Here is a 15,372-nt window from a genome sequence, read left to right as displayed (position 1 = left end):
AATATCACCTCCCTTTCCGTCTGAAGGAGGCTTGGGTCCAATCCTCTTGGTACTAAGAGGCCTTTTCACAGATCTTACCAGCTCAGTTGAATCTCTACTTTTGCTTTGTAGAAGCAATAATGGTGTTAGAGTCCAATAGATTTCTGGAATGTGCATTTTTCTAGAAGGTTTTTTCCAAGATTACTTAGAACCTCACCAGATAATCAGTTCCAGGTTATTTTTTGGAATTTTGTATTTGACAATATTTATACTATTTACGAAATGGCTAAAACATTTTTTTTTCTAAAATAAGCTTTCAAAAGACTTTCCATTTCATGGATGGCAGGAAATGTCTAGCATCAACTCCTAAGGTGGGCATTCCTGCTGGCCTTCTCCCTGGGCCTCATAGCTTGGGTTCAGGGCTTAGGGCACAACAGGCAACAAACGCACAGTCATTGCCTTCAACACAGAACCACATGACAAATAGAAACCACAGTCGTGCTCCTGAATAGCAATAGCGATGTCCCTATCTAGGCTGGGATCGTACCTATAAAGTGGTGACTTCCTCTAGACACCATTAGCTGCGTTTGTGTGGAAGCCTTCTGAACATGGCTTGTGGGCAGCAAGCCTCGTGCAGTCCTGACGGCTTGGCTCTCTGTATTCAGCCTTTGTTCAGCCCAATAAACTTTGAGTAGATAACCTTGATTACTGTGTGTTTTTTCAGTTTGCTTTGTTTAGAAAAATAATCTCTGTAGAAACAACTTTAAACCCTCTTTCATTTGATGTCTTGCCTGCTCCAGCAGAGTTCAAGGTCTCATGTCCACCCTATTAAAAACACACAACCCAGTGTGGTGGTGATACATTTCTGTGATCCCAGCACTTGGGAGGCAGAGGCAAATGTATCTCTGTGAGTTTGAGGCCAGCCTGGTCAACATAGCAAGTTCCAGACCAATCAGGGCTACATAGACCCATCTCAAAAATAAATAGCATAAAAACTGACACAGAGGTCACCCCTCCTGGTGGTGTGGGATGCTGGTGGCCAACAGCTTTGCTGAAGCCCACTCAGTTCTGATGGACCTGATGGATACATAGCTATCATGACATAGGTATCAGACATAGATCAGGGAGGGCTGAGAGCTCAGCTTGCACTGTGGCCCAAATTTTCTCAAGGTGCCAAGCCAGTGGTGTGTGGAGGGACAGAAACTACAGAAGCAAGAAACCAGAAAGCCAAGATGGAGCTAGGATGTGGCGCAGGGCACCGAAGTGGACCACACAGGCCCAGGTGCTGTTCCTGGTTTTAGCTGTTTTCCCCATCCTCACTCTTTGCTATGGAAGTCATTCTGTGCTGGTCAGATGGTGTGGGGGAGTCTTGTAAACCAAGCAGGACATCCACAGAGCTGTGTGGTCAACATGGCTGCTCTACATCCAAACCCTCTTTGTGCCCCTTTCTCTAGGCTTGGAAACCCCACGGGGTAGATTTCAGCCTACCCTTCCCCACTGCCCAGGAATCTTGCCTGCAGATGTGTTTGCCTACATCTCTGCGTCCCGGTTTCCCAGCCTCTATCGTGTATTTTTTTTCCTTCCCTTGCTTTTGGCTCGCCCCTCTAAACCGAGGCTGTTTCTAGCCTGTTTCTCCACAGGCTTCTAAGGCACTTCAGGGAGCAGACTCTCTTCCTTCTGGCCTCACTGCGATACAAGTCAATTATAAAATGAGGCCCGTGGGGAAATCTGAGTGCCCCAAACCGTCACAGTGAACCTGAGACTTAGGAGCTGAAGGTGGAGTGTGTTAATGTGAACTGTCTCCTGCGTTCTGAGTGCGTTTTGTTTTCAGTTTTTCTTTATCACAGAAAAGCAAGAGCAATTCCAAAAGATGACCGCCCCGACCTGGGCAGTGGCACACAGTCTCTCCCCGCTCGGTCAGGACCATCCTTTTCCTCTTATCCTTTCTTCCCAACAGAGTTCAGAAAGAACAGCTGGCTACCATCTTCAAGCTCATGAAGGACAACAAGGAGACCTTTGGGGAGATGTCGGACGGCGACATGCAGGAACAGCTCCGACTTTATGACATGTAGGCCTGTCACCCAGCAAGACTTGACTCAGGACATCCTGCTGGCCCTGAGGAACTTGGACCTGACCTTTGGTCCAAGCACTTGTGATCATCAGACTTTTGTAGGATTATCATATAACTATAAATATAGATGTGTATTAGATATGGGTTTTCTTAATCCTTGCAATTTATATACCATTTTTAGAGGAGACAGTCTTATTTTCTTCATAAGAGGAATCCTCTGGCCCTCTGGCTTCAGCTTGCTGGTGAGGGTCCAGCCATTCTGTGTTCTGCAGAAGACAGGGCAGGTGGTCCAGGAGAGCCAACCCTGAGAACTCAGGGGAGATGCTTGGCCTCTTAGCACATGGTGTAGACAGAATGAGGAGTGCTGTGGGGGAAGTAAGCAGTACTTCCTGTGGCCAGAGTAATATCATATTCTCATTCTGCCCTAGAGAGGATTTCTGGAAACTTCTGCCTTGGTAGCTGCTAGCCAAAGGATAGCATTCTTTTATCAAAAAAGTCTGATTCAAAGGCTCACCATTCACCCAGAGACAGAACAGTGGGATCCAAGGTAACATCTCCCAAGAGCTTCTGTCACCGAAGCAGAAACTTACCTTAAATGTAGTTGGGATTTGAGCATGTATGGTAAGAATATCTAGAGATGTGTTAGACACTGTGATAGAGGAAGTAAAATATGCAGCATGAGCTCGGGGCAGCACCTGCCTCACAAGTTCCAGGCTCTGGATTCTACCCCTAGCATCAGACCAAAAACCGACAATATGGTTCTTAGCTTAGGGCACTAAAGGCCTTAGCGTACAGGAACCTACCAGAAAGCATTGGGGAAATGCCCATTACTCACTGATGATGGGGATGGGAACCTCTGTGGCGCCTCATGCCTGCAGATCCTGCTTCTCATCACCCCACTGAGAGGAAAATTCATAGCCTGAGCAAACTGAGTTCAGGAGGGTATGCGGGAAGAAAGGAAGAAAGCTTTTAAGTCCTATTTTTATTTGCTAAAATAAAGCTACATCAATATTAAATTCGAGATGTCATAGAATTTTTACACAGAACTCGGCAAACATGGAGGGAGAGAATAGAGTTAACTTTTTCTTTTCTAGGTTTTTTTTCTTTAATGTGTATGTGTAGGTATCGGTGTATGAGTGCCTTTGGAGGCCAGAAGAGGGCATCAGGTTTCCCTTGAGTGAGTTGTAGGCAATTATGAGTTATCAAACATAGGTGCTAGGTACGGAACTTGGGTCCTCAGCAAGAGTAGTGAGCACTCAACCATTGAGCCATCTCTCCATCTTTTTATCTGTTTAAGACAAGGTCTTGGAGCTGGAGAGATGGTTCAGTGGTTAAGAGCACAGACTCAGGTTTGATTCCCAGCACCCACATGGTGGCTAACAACTGTCTGTAACTCCAGTTCCAGGGGATCCAACACTCTCTTCCGACCTCTGCAGGCATTGCATGACATGGATGTTCTTACATACATGCAGGCAATACACTCATACTCATAAAATAAAAATAAAGATATTTTTTAAAAAGACAAGGTCAGCCAGGCGTGGTGGTGCACGCCTATAGTCCCAGCACTTGGGAGGCAGAAGCAGACGGATTTCTGTGAGTTCAAGGCCAGCCTGGTCTACATAGTGAGTTCCAGGACAGCTGGGGCTACAGGGAGACTCTGTCTCAAAAAGACCAAAAAAAAAAAAAAGACAAGGGCTCCCTATAACCCCAGCTGGTCTGAAACTCACTATGTAGACCAGGCTGGCCTTGAACTCACAGAAATCAGCCTGTCTCTGTCTCCCAAGTGCTTTTTTAAATTTATTCTTTTGGGCTGGGGATGTACCTCAGTTGATTTAGAGTGCTTACCTAGCATGCATGTAGCCTTGGGTTTGATGCATAGCACTGCATAAACTAGACCAGGTGGTTCATGCCTGTACTCAGGGTGTAGAGTCAGAGGTATCAGAAGTTCAAGGTCATCTTCAGCTACATAGTGAGTTCAAGGCAAGCCTGGACTGCACAAGATCCTGACTCAAAATAGTAATAATAGTGGTGATGGTAATAAAAAAATATTCCTTAATGTGAATGCTTCATAAAATGTTTATGATCTGAGAACTGTTTGCTTCCCTTCTAGGGGCTCAGGGATTCCTTCTGTCATCTTCCCTCCCTGAGCCCCAAATGCATGTGGCAGGCAAGGTGGAGGTCCAGGTTTCCTTCCCTCTCCCAAGGCCGTGCCACAGGCTTGCCTTGTTCATCGCCATGTGACTATTTCCCCTCTCCTTGGTCCTTTTTGACCATACTAAATAGGAAGGACTCACCTGTGTTCCAGCCAAAAACCCTTCTGGCCCTAGGAATAAACAAACAGAAAAACGTCTATATACTTGCAACGACTAAAATCTCCAGCTACAAAGAACAGAAAATTCCAACTCTACTGCCTTAAACAAGGAGAGCAACCTCATGAGATGGTCCAAAGCACAGAGTTGGGGTGATTCGGTTGGCAAAGCGCTTGTCTAGCGTACAGGAAGCCTTGGGTTCAACCTCCAGCGCTGCATTAAGAGAAGAAAGGCAGGGCTGGAGAGACAGCGCGGCCGTTAAGAGCACTGGCTGTTCTTGCAGAAGCCCCGAGTTTGAATCCCAGCACCCACATGGCAGCTAACTACTGTCCATAACTCCAGTCGCAGCGGATCCGACAGCCTCTTCTGTCCTCCGAGGGCACTGCATGACGTGGGTGCACTTACCTACATGCAGGCAGTACACACATACACATAAAAAGTAAAAATGGGGGCGGGGAATAAAAAGAAGAAATGGCTGCAGGCCAGCAGGGTCAGGGCCCAGGCTGCAGTTTTCCTAGCTCAGTCTTTCTTGCCTGGTTAGTGGAACCAGATACCCCTCCCCACTTCCCTTCAGGTCTCAGTTGGCCAGAATATGTCCTGTGCCCATGTGTCTATCAATTATGGCCCAGGAGATGAGATTACCATGGTTGCCTGGGATACCTGGAGCTTTGGGCTGGGGCCAGCATCCCCTGAACACATGAACATCCAGAGGGAAAGGAATAGAGCAGACCTCAGTGGGTGTTGTGATGGAGGAAGGCTCCTGTGAGGTCAGGAGTGGACCTGGGAAGACTACATGTGATGGGCCTGTGCTCAGGCCCCACCCAGGCCCTCTGGAAACGCTGCTAGCTTGCTCTGACTGTTGGGTACCAGTGTCATTTCCAGAGACGTGCGGCTTGTGTTTTAACCGCATTTCTGCCTCCTCTTCTGCAATGTCCTCATCAGTCCATCGTGACACTGAGATCCAGCTCCACAAATGTGCACTGCCCTCTAAGAAAACTCCTCCCTGGGACACCCTCATGCCCACTGGTGGCTGGTGGGGTCCTCTTAAAACCAAACCTATGGGGTCTGGAGAGACGGCTCAGCGGTTAAGAGCACTGACTGCTCTTGCAGAGGACCCGGGTTCAATTCCCAGCACCCACATGGTGGCTACGAACCATCCTTAACTCCAGTTCCAGGGGAGTCCGAAGCCCTCTTCTGACCTCTGAGGTGTTGCACGACACGGGTGCACTCACATACGTGCAGGCAATACACTCATACACATAAAATAAAAATATTAAAAAAAAATACTAAACCTATGCTGGGCGTGGTGGTACATACCTGTAATCCCAGCACTCAGGAAGCAGAGGCAGGATTAGGTTCAAAGCCAACTTGGGTTCTATAATGAGTCACTGTCTGAAAAAAAAATCTTGGTATTGTTAGAGCTCTGGAGAATCAAAGTCTCTTCTAAAGAATATATCTGCAGAGGGCTAGAAAGATGACTCAGTGATTAAGACCACTTGCTGCTCTTCCAGAAGACCCGAGTTCAGTTCCCAGCACTCAAGTTGGGTGGCTTACAACTGGCTATAACTCCAGCTTCAGCGGCTCTGAACCCTCTTCTCGCCTCTGTGGGCATCTTCACACATATGGTGCACATCCAGACAAGCAGGTACACACACATAAGAAAAATAAAAATTTAGAGTATCTGCTGACTGAGAACTCATTCTTTTTTTAAATATTTATTATTTTTATTTTGTGCATATGAGTGTATTGCCTGCATGTATATAAGTGCACCTGTGTTGTACAATGCCAGCGGAGGTCATAAGAGGGCATCAGATCCCCTGGTACTGGAGTTACAGACGGTTGTAGCCACCACGTGGGTGCTGGGAATCAAACTTGGGTCCTCTGCAAGAGCAGTCAGTGCTCTTAAGCACTGAGCCACCTCTCCAGCCCCTGAGAATCAATTCTTAACCATTTCCTGGATCATTGTAAGAACCTTCACGCTCCACTCTTTGAGCTGAAACCAAGAAGAAAATCCCGTTTGCTCACCAGTGTCAAGAGGGAAAAAATCAATAGCGTTAGGGCCACTAAAAATCATAAGGTAGATGTGGTGGTTAATTCTGTTAACTTGACAAGATCTTGAAACATCTAGGAGACACACCTCAGGATGTGTCTGGGAAGGTGTTTTCCAGAGAGGTTTAACTGAAGAGGGAAAACACAGGCTGAATGTTGGTGGCACCATCCCCTGGGCTGGGGTCCCAGAATTGAATAGAAAAGAGAAAGGGAGCTGAGCATGAGCATTTACCTCCCTTTGCTCCCTGATGGTGGATGCAGAGTGACCAGTGGCCTCACACTCCTGCCACCATGCCTTCCTACCATGACAGACTGTCTGCCCTTGAACTGTGAACCAAAATAAATTTATTTATCATTTTTGTTTTATGAATGTAATGCAGTGTTGTACAATGCCTGTGGAGGTCAGAAGAGGGCGTTGGATCCCCAGGAACTGGAGTTACAGACAGGTGTTAGCTGCCATGTGGGTGCTAGAAATTGTACCTGGATCCTCTGCAAGAGCAGCCAGTGCTCTTAACCACTGAGCCATCTCTTCAGCCCAACCTTTCTTTTTTCAAGTTGCTTCTTGCCAGATATTTGGTCACAAGAAGAAATGTTGTAACCAGTACAGCAGGGAACAAGAAACTGCAGACATGGGTAGAGACATGGCTCAGCAGTTAAGAGTGCTTGCTGCACAATCATGAGGACTGGAGTTTGGATTCCAGCACCCACATAACACATTGCATGTCCCACAGACAGCTCTCACCTCAACTCTGATGGGAATGGAGACAGGAGGACCCGGGGCTTGCTGTCTTCCAGCTTAGCCAAGAAGACACCAGCCCCAGGTTCAGGGAGGGCCTTTGTCTCAAAGGAATGGGGGTATAGACAGAGGACACCTGATGCCCTCTTCTGGCACATACATAATACATAATACATACATACATACATACATACATACATACATACAAAATAAGTAAAAATATTTTCAAAAAAGAAAAAAGGGTGGATAAGATGAACTAGCAAATAAAGGTGCCTGCCACAAAACATGACAACCTAAATTTGGTCCCAGGGACCCACATGATGGAAGGAGAGAACCAGCTCTCAGACTGTTTGTCCCCTGACCTCCATATGTGTGCCAGGTGTGCACCCTGCCCCCAGTGCACACACACAATTTAAGAAAAAGCAAAGACAAATTTTAAAAAGAAAAAAAATAAAGTTGGAAAGATGGCTGACTCGGTTGTTAAGAGCCCGTACTGCTCTTCCAGAGGACCAGAGTTTGGTTCCCTGCACCCAAGTCAGGTGGGTCACAACTGCCTGTAACTCCAGCTCCAGGGGAGTCTGATGCCTGTATCCTCTTTGAGCACCTGCACTCGTCCACATACTCATACACAGATACATAGCCAGACCCTGTCTCCCTATACTTACAGTTTGACAAAGCCCAGGTCTGTATTCTGAGCACCTCTCCAAGACTGAACTGAACTCCAGCTGGTTCAAGCAGAGGAGCCTCATCTCTATAGAATCAGGAACTGCTGAAGAATGACAGTGGGAGGCACTGTCTCGTGCTGGGCCACATCTGCAGGTTTGCAGGGTGCTGGGTCTGCCAGAGATCCACAGTCTGTCAGGCCCTGTGAGCCTGTCTTGGTTCATGTCTCATCTGTGCTCACTACAGGAGAGATGGTGGGTGGGAGGCCCACTATTTTAAAGCAAGTAGTTTTTTCCCTTTCTCCTCTCTTTACAGCCTTGAGGGGGGTCTTTTAGGAAAGGAACAGGGCACCAGAAATCCTTAGCCTATAAAACGACTCATTTACAAATAATTTGAGGCCTGTGGAGTTCTGCATGCCTTTCTGGGAGGCATACACATTTTATGTGTATGAGTGTTTTACCTGCATATATGTAAGAGCGCCCGTGTTCTGCAGTGCCCTCAGGGGGCCAGAAGAGGATGTTGAGTCCCCTGGAACTGGAGTCATAGACAGTTGTTAGCCACCATGTGGGTGCTGGGAACTGAACCAGGGTCCTCTGTAAGCAGCCAGTGCTCTTAACCACTGAGTCATCTTTCCAACCCCAGTTCGGAACTTTTAAGTGTTCATTGCCATTTTATTTTCTATGTTCCCATCTAGGGCTTCCAGCAGATAACACTATACTATTACCTCTACCCCTCGGGGGCAGAGACCCTTTCAGGGTGTCTGTTTTACTGGAGTTGGCATTACCAGTCAGCTGGCTGGGGTTCTTTTGTCCTACCCAAAGAAAAACCATGGCTGTGCAAGAAGCCCTTCAAGTGCTGGGCTCTGGCTGGCAGCTTCCGCACCTTCCCAATTGGGATTTGAAATTTTAGCTCAGTTTAGTTGCTATTGTTTTGTTTCAGTGAATTTATTTATTTGCTACTTGAGACAGAGTCTCACTATGTCAGCCCTGGCTGACTTGGAAGTCACTATGTAGACCAGGCTGGTCTCAAACTCAGAGATCCACCTGCATGTGCCACCCAAGTGCTAGGATTAAAGGTGTGTGCCACCATGCCCGGCTATTTGAGTATGTAGGTATACATGCCACATGTATATAGGTGCCTGTGGAGGCCAAGAGTATCAGATTCCTTGTGAGCTGCCCAATGCTGGGAAATAAACTCACACCTTCTGGAAGAGCAGGAAGTGCTCTTAACTGCTAAACCACCTCTCTGGCTCTTTGTGCTTTTTAAGGTAGAGTCTCCTGTAACCCAGGCTGGCCTCAAACTCACTAAATTATTGTTATTTAGTTTGAGACAAGTTCCCATGCAACCCAGGCTGGGAACCTGACTCCCCCAATCCTCCTGCCTCAGTTTACTAGGATTTCAGGTTGTGCCACCAAGTCTGTGTGTCAGCAGAATTTAGAACTGGAGCAAACTACTTCAAGATTAACATACCCAAGAAGCCAGTTGACAGAGGGAGACCAGAAGCCTTTCCCCATCTGGACTCCATACAAACCTAACATGATCAAGAGAATCCTGGGAGGGGCAGGTATGTGTAGATGACCTATAAAGGGCCGTGTGGCTGTGGGCCAGCGCTGTAGAGTGCATGCTTATTAGCTCGCTCTTGTTCTTGGGGGTACTTTCCTTTTTTAAAAAAATTTTATTATTTTTATTTTCTGTGTATGAGCATGTTGCCTGCATGTATGTGAGTGCACCGTGTCGTGCAATGCCGCGGAGGTCAGAAGAGGCCTTCAGATTCCCCTGGAACTGGAGTTAAGGACGGTTCATAGCTGCCATGTGGGTGACTGGGAATCGAACCCGGGTCCTCTGCAAGAGCGGTCAGTGCTCTTAACCGCTGTGCCATCTCTCCAGCCCCTCTTTCCTTTTCTTAATAAACTGACTTGATTGATTGTTTTGGGTTTTTTTTTGTTTGGTTGTTTTTCTTGGTCTTTTTGAGACAGGGTCTCTCTGTAGCCCCAGCAGCTGGCCTGGAACTTACCAAGATCCACCTGCCTCTCCCTCTACCTCCCGAGTGCTGGGATTAAAGGCGTGTACCACCATGCCCGGCTTAATTGATTTGTTTTGGAGACAAGCTCTCACAATATAACCCTGACTGCTCCCCTCCCCACCAGATTTCATACACTCTGTCTATATGACCAAGTAAAACAATTTAATTCTGTAATAAGCATTGTATATTATTAAGAGCATAGAGACATTCTCAAGAAAGCAAGAAAAATCTCTGGAAACCTTCACAGCAGACTTATGAAGGGAGGTATCAGTCTCTTTTTACGAGAAAAAACAAGATGAGAAATATTGAAGATCAAACATGAGCCAAGGATTGAGTATTTCTCCAAGGATGATATACAAGCCAGGCCTGGTGGCACAGGCCTTTGATCACAGCACTGAGGAGGCAGACACAATGGATCTCTGAGTTTGAGGCCAGCCTGATCTACACATCGAGTTCCAGGCCAGCTGGGCCTACAGGGAGGCCCTGCCTCAAAAAGACAAAAAACAAACAAAGAAAATAAAAACCCAAAGAAGATATACAAATGATTTAGAAGCAGATGAAAAGATGATCCTCAAAACCTAGCAAACAGGAACAACAAAACCCAGGTCTATGCGAGCGGGTGGCATCATGGCCTCCTGGTGGGACGGAGATGAGTGCTGGGATTAAAGGGGTACCACCCATCAGGCTGAGCCAGTTTTTAACCACGTACCCAGGTCCAGTTCCTGATCCAATTAATCTGTGTAACTCCAGGAGAGACAGATTAAATTCTGGACCTTTCGTGAACACTAAAATGCTAAAAGAAAAATCCTATACCTTTGCTCCCAGTACTGGAGCAAAAAAGCCTCTGTGAGTTCAAACCCAGCCTGGTCTACATAGTGAGTTCCTTGAGGAGTGGGACCTGTGCATCACAATTTTACTTTCTGCTTTAACCGCCCACTTTTTTTTTTTTTTTTTTTTTTTTGAGACAGGGTCTCCCTGTAGCCCCAGCTGTCCTGGAACTCACTATGTAGCCCAGGCTGGCCTTGAACTCACAGAGATCCACCTGCCTCTGCCTCCCGAGGCTGGGATTAAAGGGGTGCGCCACCAGGCCGGGCAGCCGCCCACTTTTATGTCAGGAAGAAACACGCTAAAAAAAAAAAACAACCGGTGGGTCAGTGCCCGTGGGTTGCTCTCTGTAGTAAAGGCATCCGGCCGCAGTGGGTCCAACATCTGCCAATCTTCGGCAAAATTGAAAGCTTGGATTACCATTGGATACCTCCCCTCCTTCAGGGAGCGTGAAATGCCTCCGATAGTCCAGGTCCAAGGTCTCCTTTCCTCAGTGATTGGCAGGTGACACTGCCCAAGGAGAGGCGAAGTTTGACCCACAAGCATAAGGAGACTCAAGCTTTCCGACCCCACTGCAGAGACTGTAGAATGTGTGGCCTAGTGTGGTCTGTGGCCTTATGGTCCTCGATCGGGCCCCCTCCTAATGGCCCTCGGGGGACAGGGCCCAGGTCCTGCATCCTGCATCCTATACCCTGCATCCCACATCCTGCATCCTGCATACCACATTCCAGCAGGATGTCTACAGGGGCATTTCCAAAATTCAAACCTTACTATCATAATACATCAGGCTGGGCCCCCAACACAAGGGTGACTGGAGTCAGTTCTGCCAACCTGCAAGAGACCCACCATCTTCATTTGCCCCCAAGTGGACTCAGTGCTCAGGGTACAGACCTCCATTCTGCAGCTGAACCCACAGCATACTCCCATTACCCTCTCTGTGGGGAAGTCCAGCCAGTCCTTGCACAGCCATGTTCTGCACGGTGCATTGGCCACCTTCCAAGGGGTCCCAGGGAAGATGCAACTGCCCCACCGTTGCATCCCCCTAAGCAGCTCTAAGTGTGGAATCAACTCGCTGACTGATGGCTCTGAGGACCAGAGTATTTCCACCCAATCCCCCTAGGAGCTCTGGGGGCCTTCACACCCCTAGGGCAGACCCCCACCAAGCTGGAATCTGGACCAAGATGGTGACTTGAGTTCTGTGCAAGCCATATCCTTCAGGCCAGAGTCACTGAACTATGTTAAACAATTGTCTGCAGCCTGGGTTTTTGAAAAGTACTTTTCCTTTTCATGTTCTTTAATGACTTACAACTGGACAATGATTATCCACAGCTGTCAGACATTTAGCTCCTTGACTGATTGACCATATTCACCTGCAAGATGGTGGCTGGCGCTCACACCCTCAGCTTCAATGATGCTGTTAAGTTCGATTTCAGAGGAGGAAGCAGCTGGTAAGGGAGAGAATTAAGAAAACTGTTCTGGAAAGAAAAGATCTGCAGACAGAAATGGGAGAGGGCAGGCACAGATGATGTGACTCTGAATACCCAGGGGCGGGATCATACCTTCAGACATTAATTGATTCATTAATTGAGACTGTCTTCTTGCTCTGAGCCAGGAGATGTAATAGAGACTCATTAGACTCAGTTTGTATTTTCAAGGCAAGGTGAGGCAGAGCCTTGCTAAGCTCAGAGTCTGCTCAATGCACAGCCCTGTACTGTGCATCTTGTAAATAATTCTCATTAACCTTCATAACAACCTTATGAAGGGAGGTATCAGTCTCCTTTTCCAGAAGAAGAAAACAAGACAAAAAACATTGAAGATCACCCTGTGCAAACGTGTGCAAAGGATTAAATGGGTATTTCTCTAAAAAAGGTTTACAAACAATGCAGAAACACAGGGAAAGATGCTCCTCAAAGCCTAAGGACAGTTTGCCTCACACCCACTAGGACAGAAAGAATAATTGCCATCAGAGAACATGTCGGGCCTGGGAGACGGCTCAGTTAGTAAAGCACTTGTAGTGCCCGAGATCTGAGTTAAAGCCCCAGAAATCACATAAAAAGTTGGGTGTAGTGTCTGGCTCATGCTTGTAATCCCAGGGCTGAGGAGGCGGAGACAGGCGGATCCCTGGGACTCAACGGTCAGCCAGTCTAGTCTAATTGATGAGCTTCAGGTCCCAGTGAGAGACCTTGTCTTAAAAAACAAGTAGAACAGATAGGTGTGGTAGTACACACCATTAACCCAGCACTGGGGAGGCAGAGGCAGGTGGATGTCTGTGAGTTCAAGACCAACCTGGTCTACATAGCGAGTTCCAGGCCAACTGGGCCTGCAGGGAGACCCTGTCTGAAAAAACAAAACAAACAACAGCAAAAGAAAAAAGGGGGACAGCTCCTGGGATATAGCACCTGAGGTTGACCTCTGATCTCCATGTGCACACACACACACACACACACACACACACAAAAAGAGAGAGAGAGAGAGAGAAGAGAGCGTGAGTGGGTAGAGATATAGAGAGATTGGAGCACTTAAAAATACAATGCAATATTATTCGAGTACAAAACAGCAGCTATAACTACTGTCTATTGGGAGCTGGGCCTGGCTCTGTGACATGAATCTTACATCCTACATAATATATTCCTCATGGGGACACAGTATGTGACAGGTCAGTCCCCAGGAAGCCGACCCTGTGGAGTAGAGAGCTGGGAGCCAGTGCCTGTAGGAGGAAAGACTGGACACCCTCCCTCTACTCCCCCAACTCCCTCCCAACACCTCTGCAGCCTCCCAGGAGTCCACAATGGGGAGCTCTTTAGTAGCAGTGCTTGGAGAGGCTGAGGGGAAGATCTCAGAGCCACATGGGAGCATCCACCAAGATTACCGTTACCTGCCATTGAAAGACGAGGCAAGGCCTCGAGAGGATAAGGAGCTAGGACACTAAGAGAATGGGAACCGGATCCCCTGAAACCGGAGTTACAGATGGTTGTTAGCCACCATGTGAGTGCTGGGAACTGAACCTGAGTCCTCTGGAAGGGCAGCAAATGCTCTTTGACCATGGAGTCATTTTCCCAGTCCCTTTCTTTCTTTTTCTTTTTTCAGCAGGTGTTTGTGTGTGAGGGTTCAGGCATGCAGGTGGCGGTCAGAGGACAACTTTCGGAAGAGGGTTCTCTCCTTCCTCCTTGCTGAAGCAGGGTGTCTCTCGTTTCTTCCATGCTGTGCTGTGTACCCCAGGCTGGTTGGCCAGTGGATGTCCAGCTGATACTCCTGTCTCTGCCTCATATCTCTATGTAGGTGTGCAGGGATTACAGATGTGCACCAACTTACCTGGCTTTTTACCTGGGTTCCAGGAATTGAACTCAGGTTGTCAGGTTTGTACAGCAAGCACTTGATTGCTGAGCCCTCCCCCAGCCCCAGGAAAATGCTATTCTTACATCCTACTAGAGGGAATACAATGTATTCCCTCCAACCCCGAGGAAAACCAGTTCTCATAGATTAATTCACCTTAAGGATTTGGCCAATGATGTCCTTAAGGTACAATTTTTCTTCCTCTCTACATTCTATATTTCCTGCACACTTAGGATGAAATCCTGGATTTATTCAAGTGCATTTTGAGTCAGAATTCTTTTTTTCTATAATTCTTCATAGGACTATGTTCATCCCAAATTTTAATGATTCCAGGGTTGGCCCAGGGACTGGAGTTCACTGAGATGATTATTTTAAGATAAGATGGTGGTTATCATACACAATCATTCCTGTTTCTCTTAACTGGAACTCTGTAGAGAATGTCCCTTATCAGTTATGTGACTTTGCAAAAATAGTTTGTGTGCTGGAGAGGTGGCTCAGTGGTTAAGAGCACTGGCTGCTTTTGCAGAGGACACAGGTTCAGTTCCCAGCACCCACATGGTGGCTAACAATTGTCCGTAACTCTAGTTCCAGGGGATTTGAAGCCCTCTTCTGACTGTCTTGAGCACCACATGACCTGGGTGCACTTACACACATGTAGGCAATACACTCATACACATAAAATAAAAATAAATAAAATATTTTTTAAAAATGCAGTTTGTGGGACTGGAGAGATGGCTCAGCAATTAAGAGTAATGGCTATTCTTGCAGAAGAACCGGGTTCAAATCCCAGCACCCACATGGTGGTCAATAATCGTCTGTAACTCCAGTTCCAAGGGATTCAACACCTTCTTCTGACCTCTGCCAGCACTGCATGACACAGGTGCACTTACACACATGCAGGCAGAACACTCATACACATAAAATAAAAATAAAATAAAAATTTAAAAATACGCAGTTTTTACTGCAATGCCCACGGAGGTCAGAAGAGGCTGTTGGATCCCCTGGAACTGGAGTTATGGACAGTTGTTAGCTGCCATGTGGGTGCTGGGATTCGAACCTGGGTCTTCTGCAAGAACAGAACAGTTCTTAACTGCTGAGCCGTCTCTCCAGCCCCTGGGTTTTGGATTTTTGAGACAGGCTCTCACTGTATGGCTGGCCTTCACCTCTCTAAATAGACCAAGCTGGCCTTAAACTCAGAGAGATCTGCTTCCCTCTGCCTCCTAATTGCTGGGATTAATGGCATGTGCCACCAGGCCCAGCTAATTTCCTTTTTTTTTTTTTTTTTAAAAAAAATAATTTATTGAGAATTTCATACAGGCATATTAGGTGTTTTGATCAAATTCGTGCCCATGCCCTCCCCTCCAACTCCTCCCATATCTCCCCA

General features: G+C 47.1%; 1 protein-coding gene across 1 annotated transcript in view; it reads left to right on the top strand.

Annotated features, from left to right (window-relative positions):
• Mxra7 (matrix remodeling associated 7) overlaps nucleotides 1-3,066 on the top strand; it is a 30,953-nt gene extending 27,887 nt beyond the window's left edge. The window contains exon 5 of the mRNA XM_008828928.2: nucleotides 1,937-3,066. Coding sequence (XP_008827150.1) covers nucleotides 1,937-2,051 — 115 coding nt within the window. The 3' untranslated portion in view covers nucleotides 2,052-3,066. The remainder of the gene's footprint in view (nucleotides 1-1,936) is intronic.
• Nucleotides 3,067-15,372: the final 12,306 nt, after the last annotated feature.

Source organism: Nannospalax galili, unplaced genomic scaffold (genome assembly GCF_000622305.1).
Source record: "Nannospalax galili isolate Female #2095 unplaced genomic scaffold, S.galili_v1.0 scaffold1314, whole genome shotgun sequence".
NCBI classification, from domain to species: domain Eukaryota; kingdom Metazoa; phylum Chordata; class Mammalia; order Rodentia; family Spalacidae; genus Nannospalax; species Nannospalax galili.
This window is presented reverse-complemented; position numbering and strand designations above follow the sequence as displayed.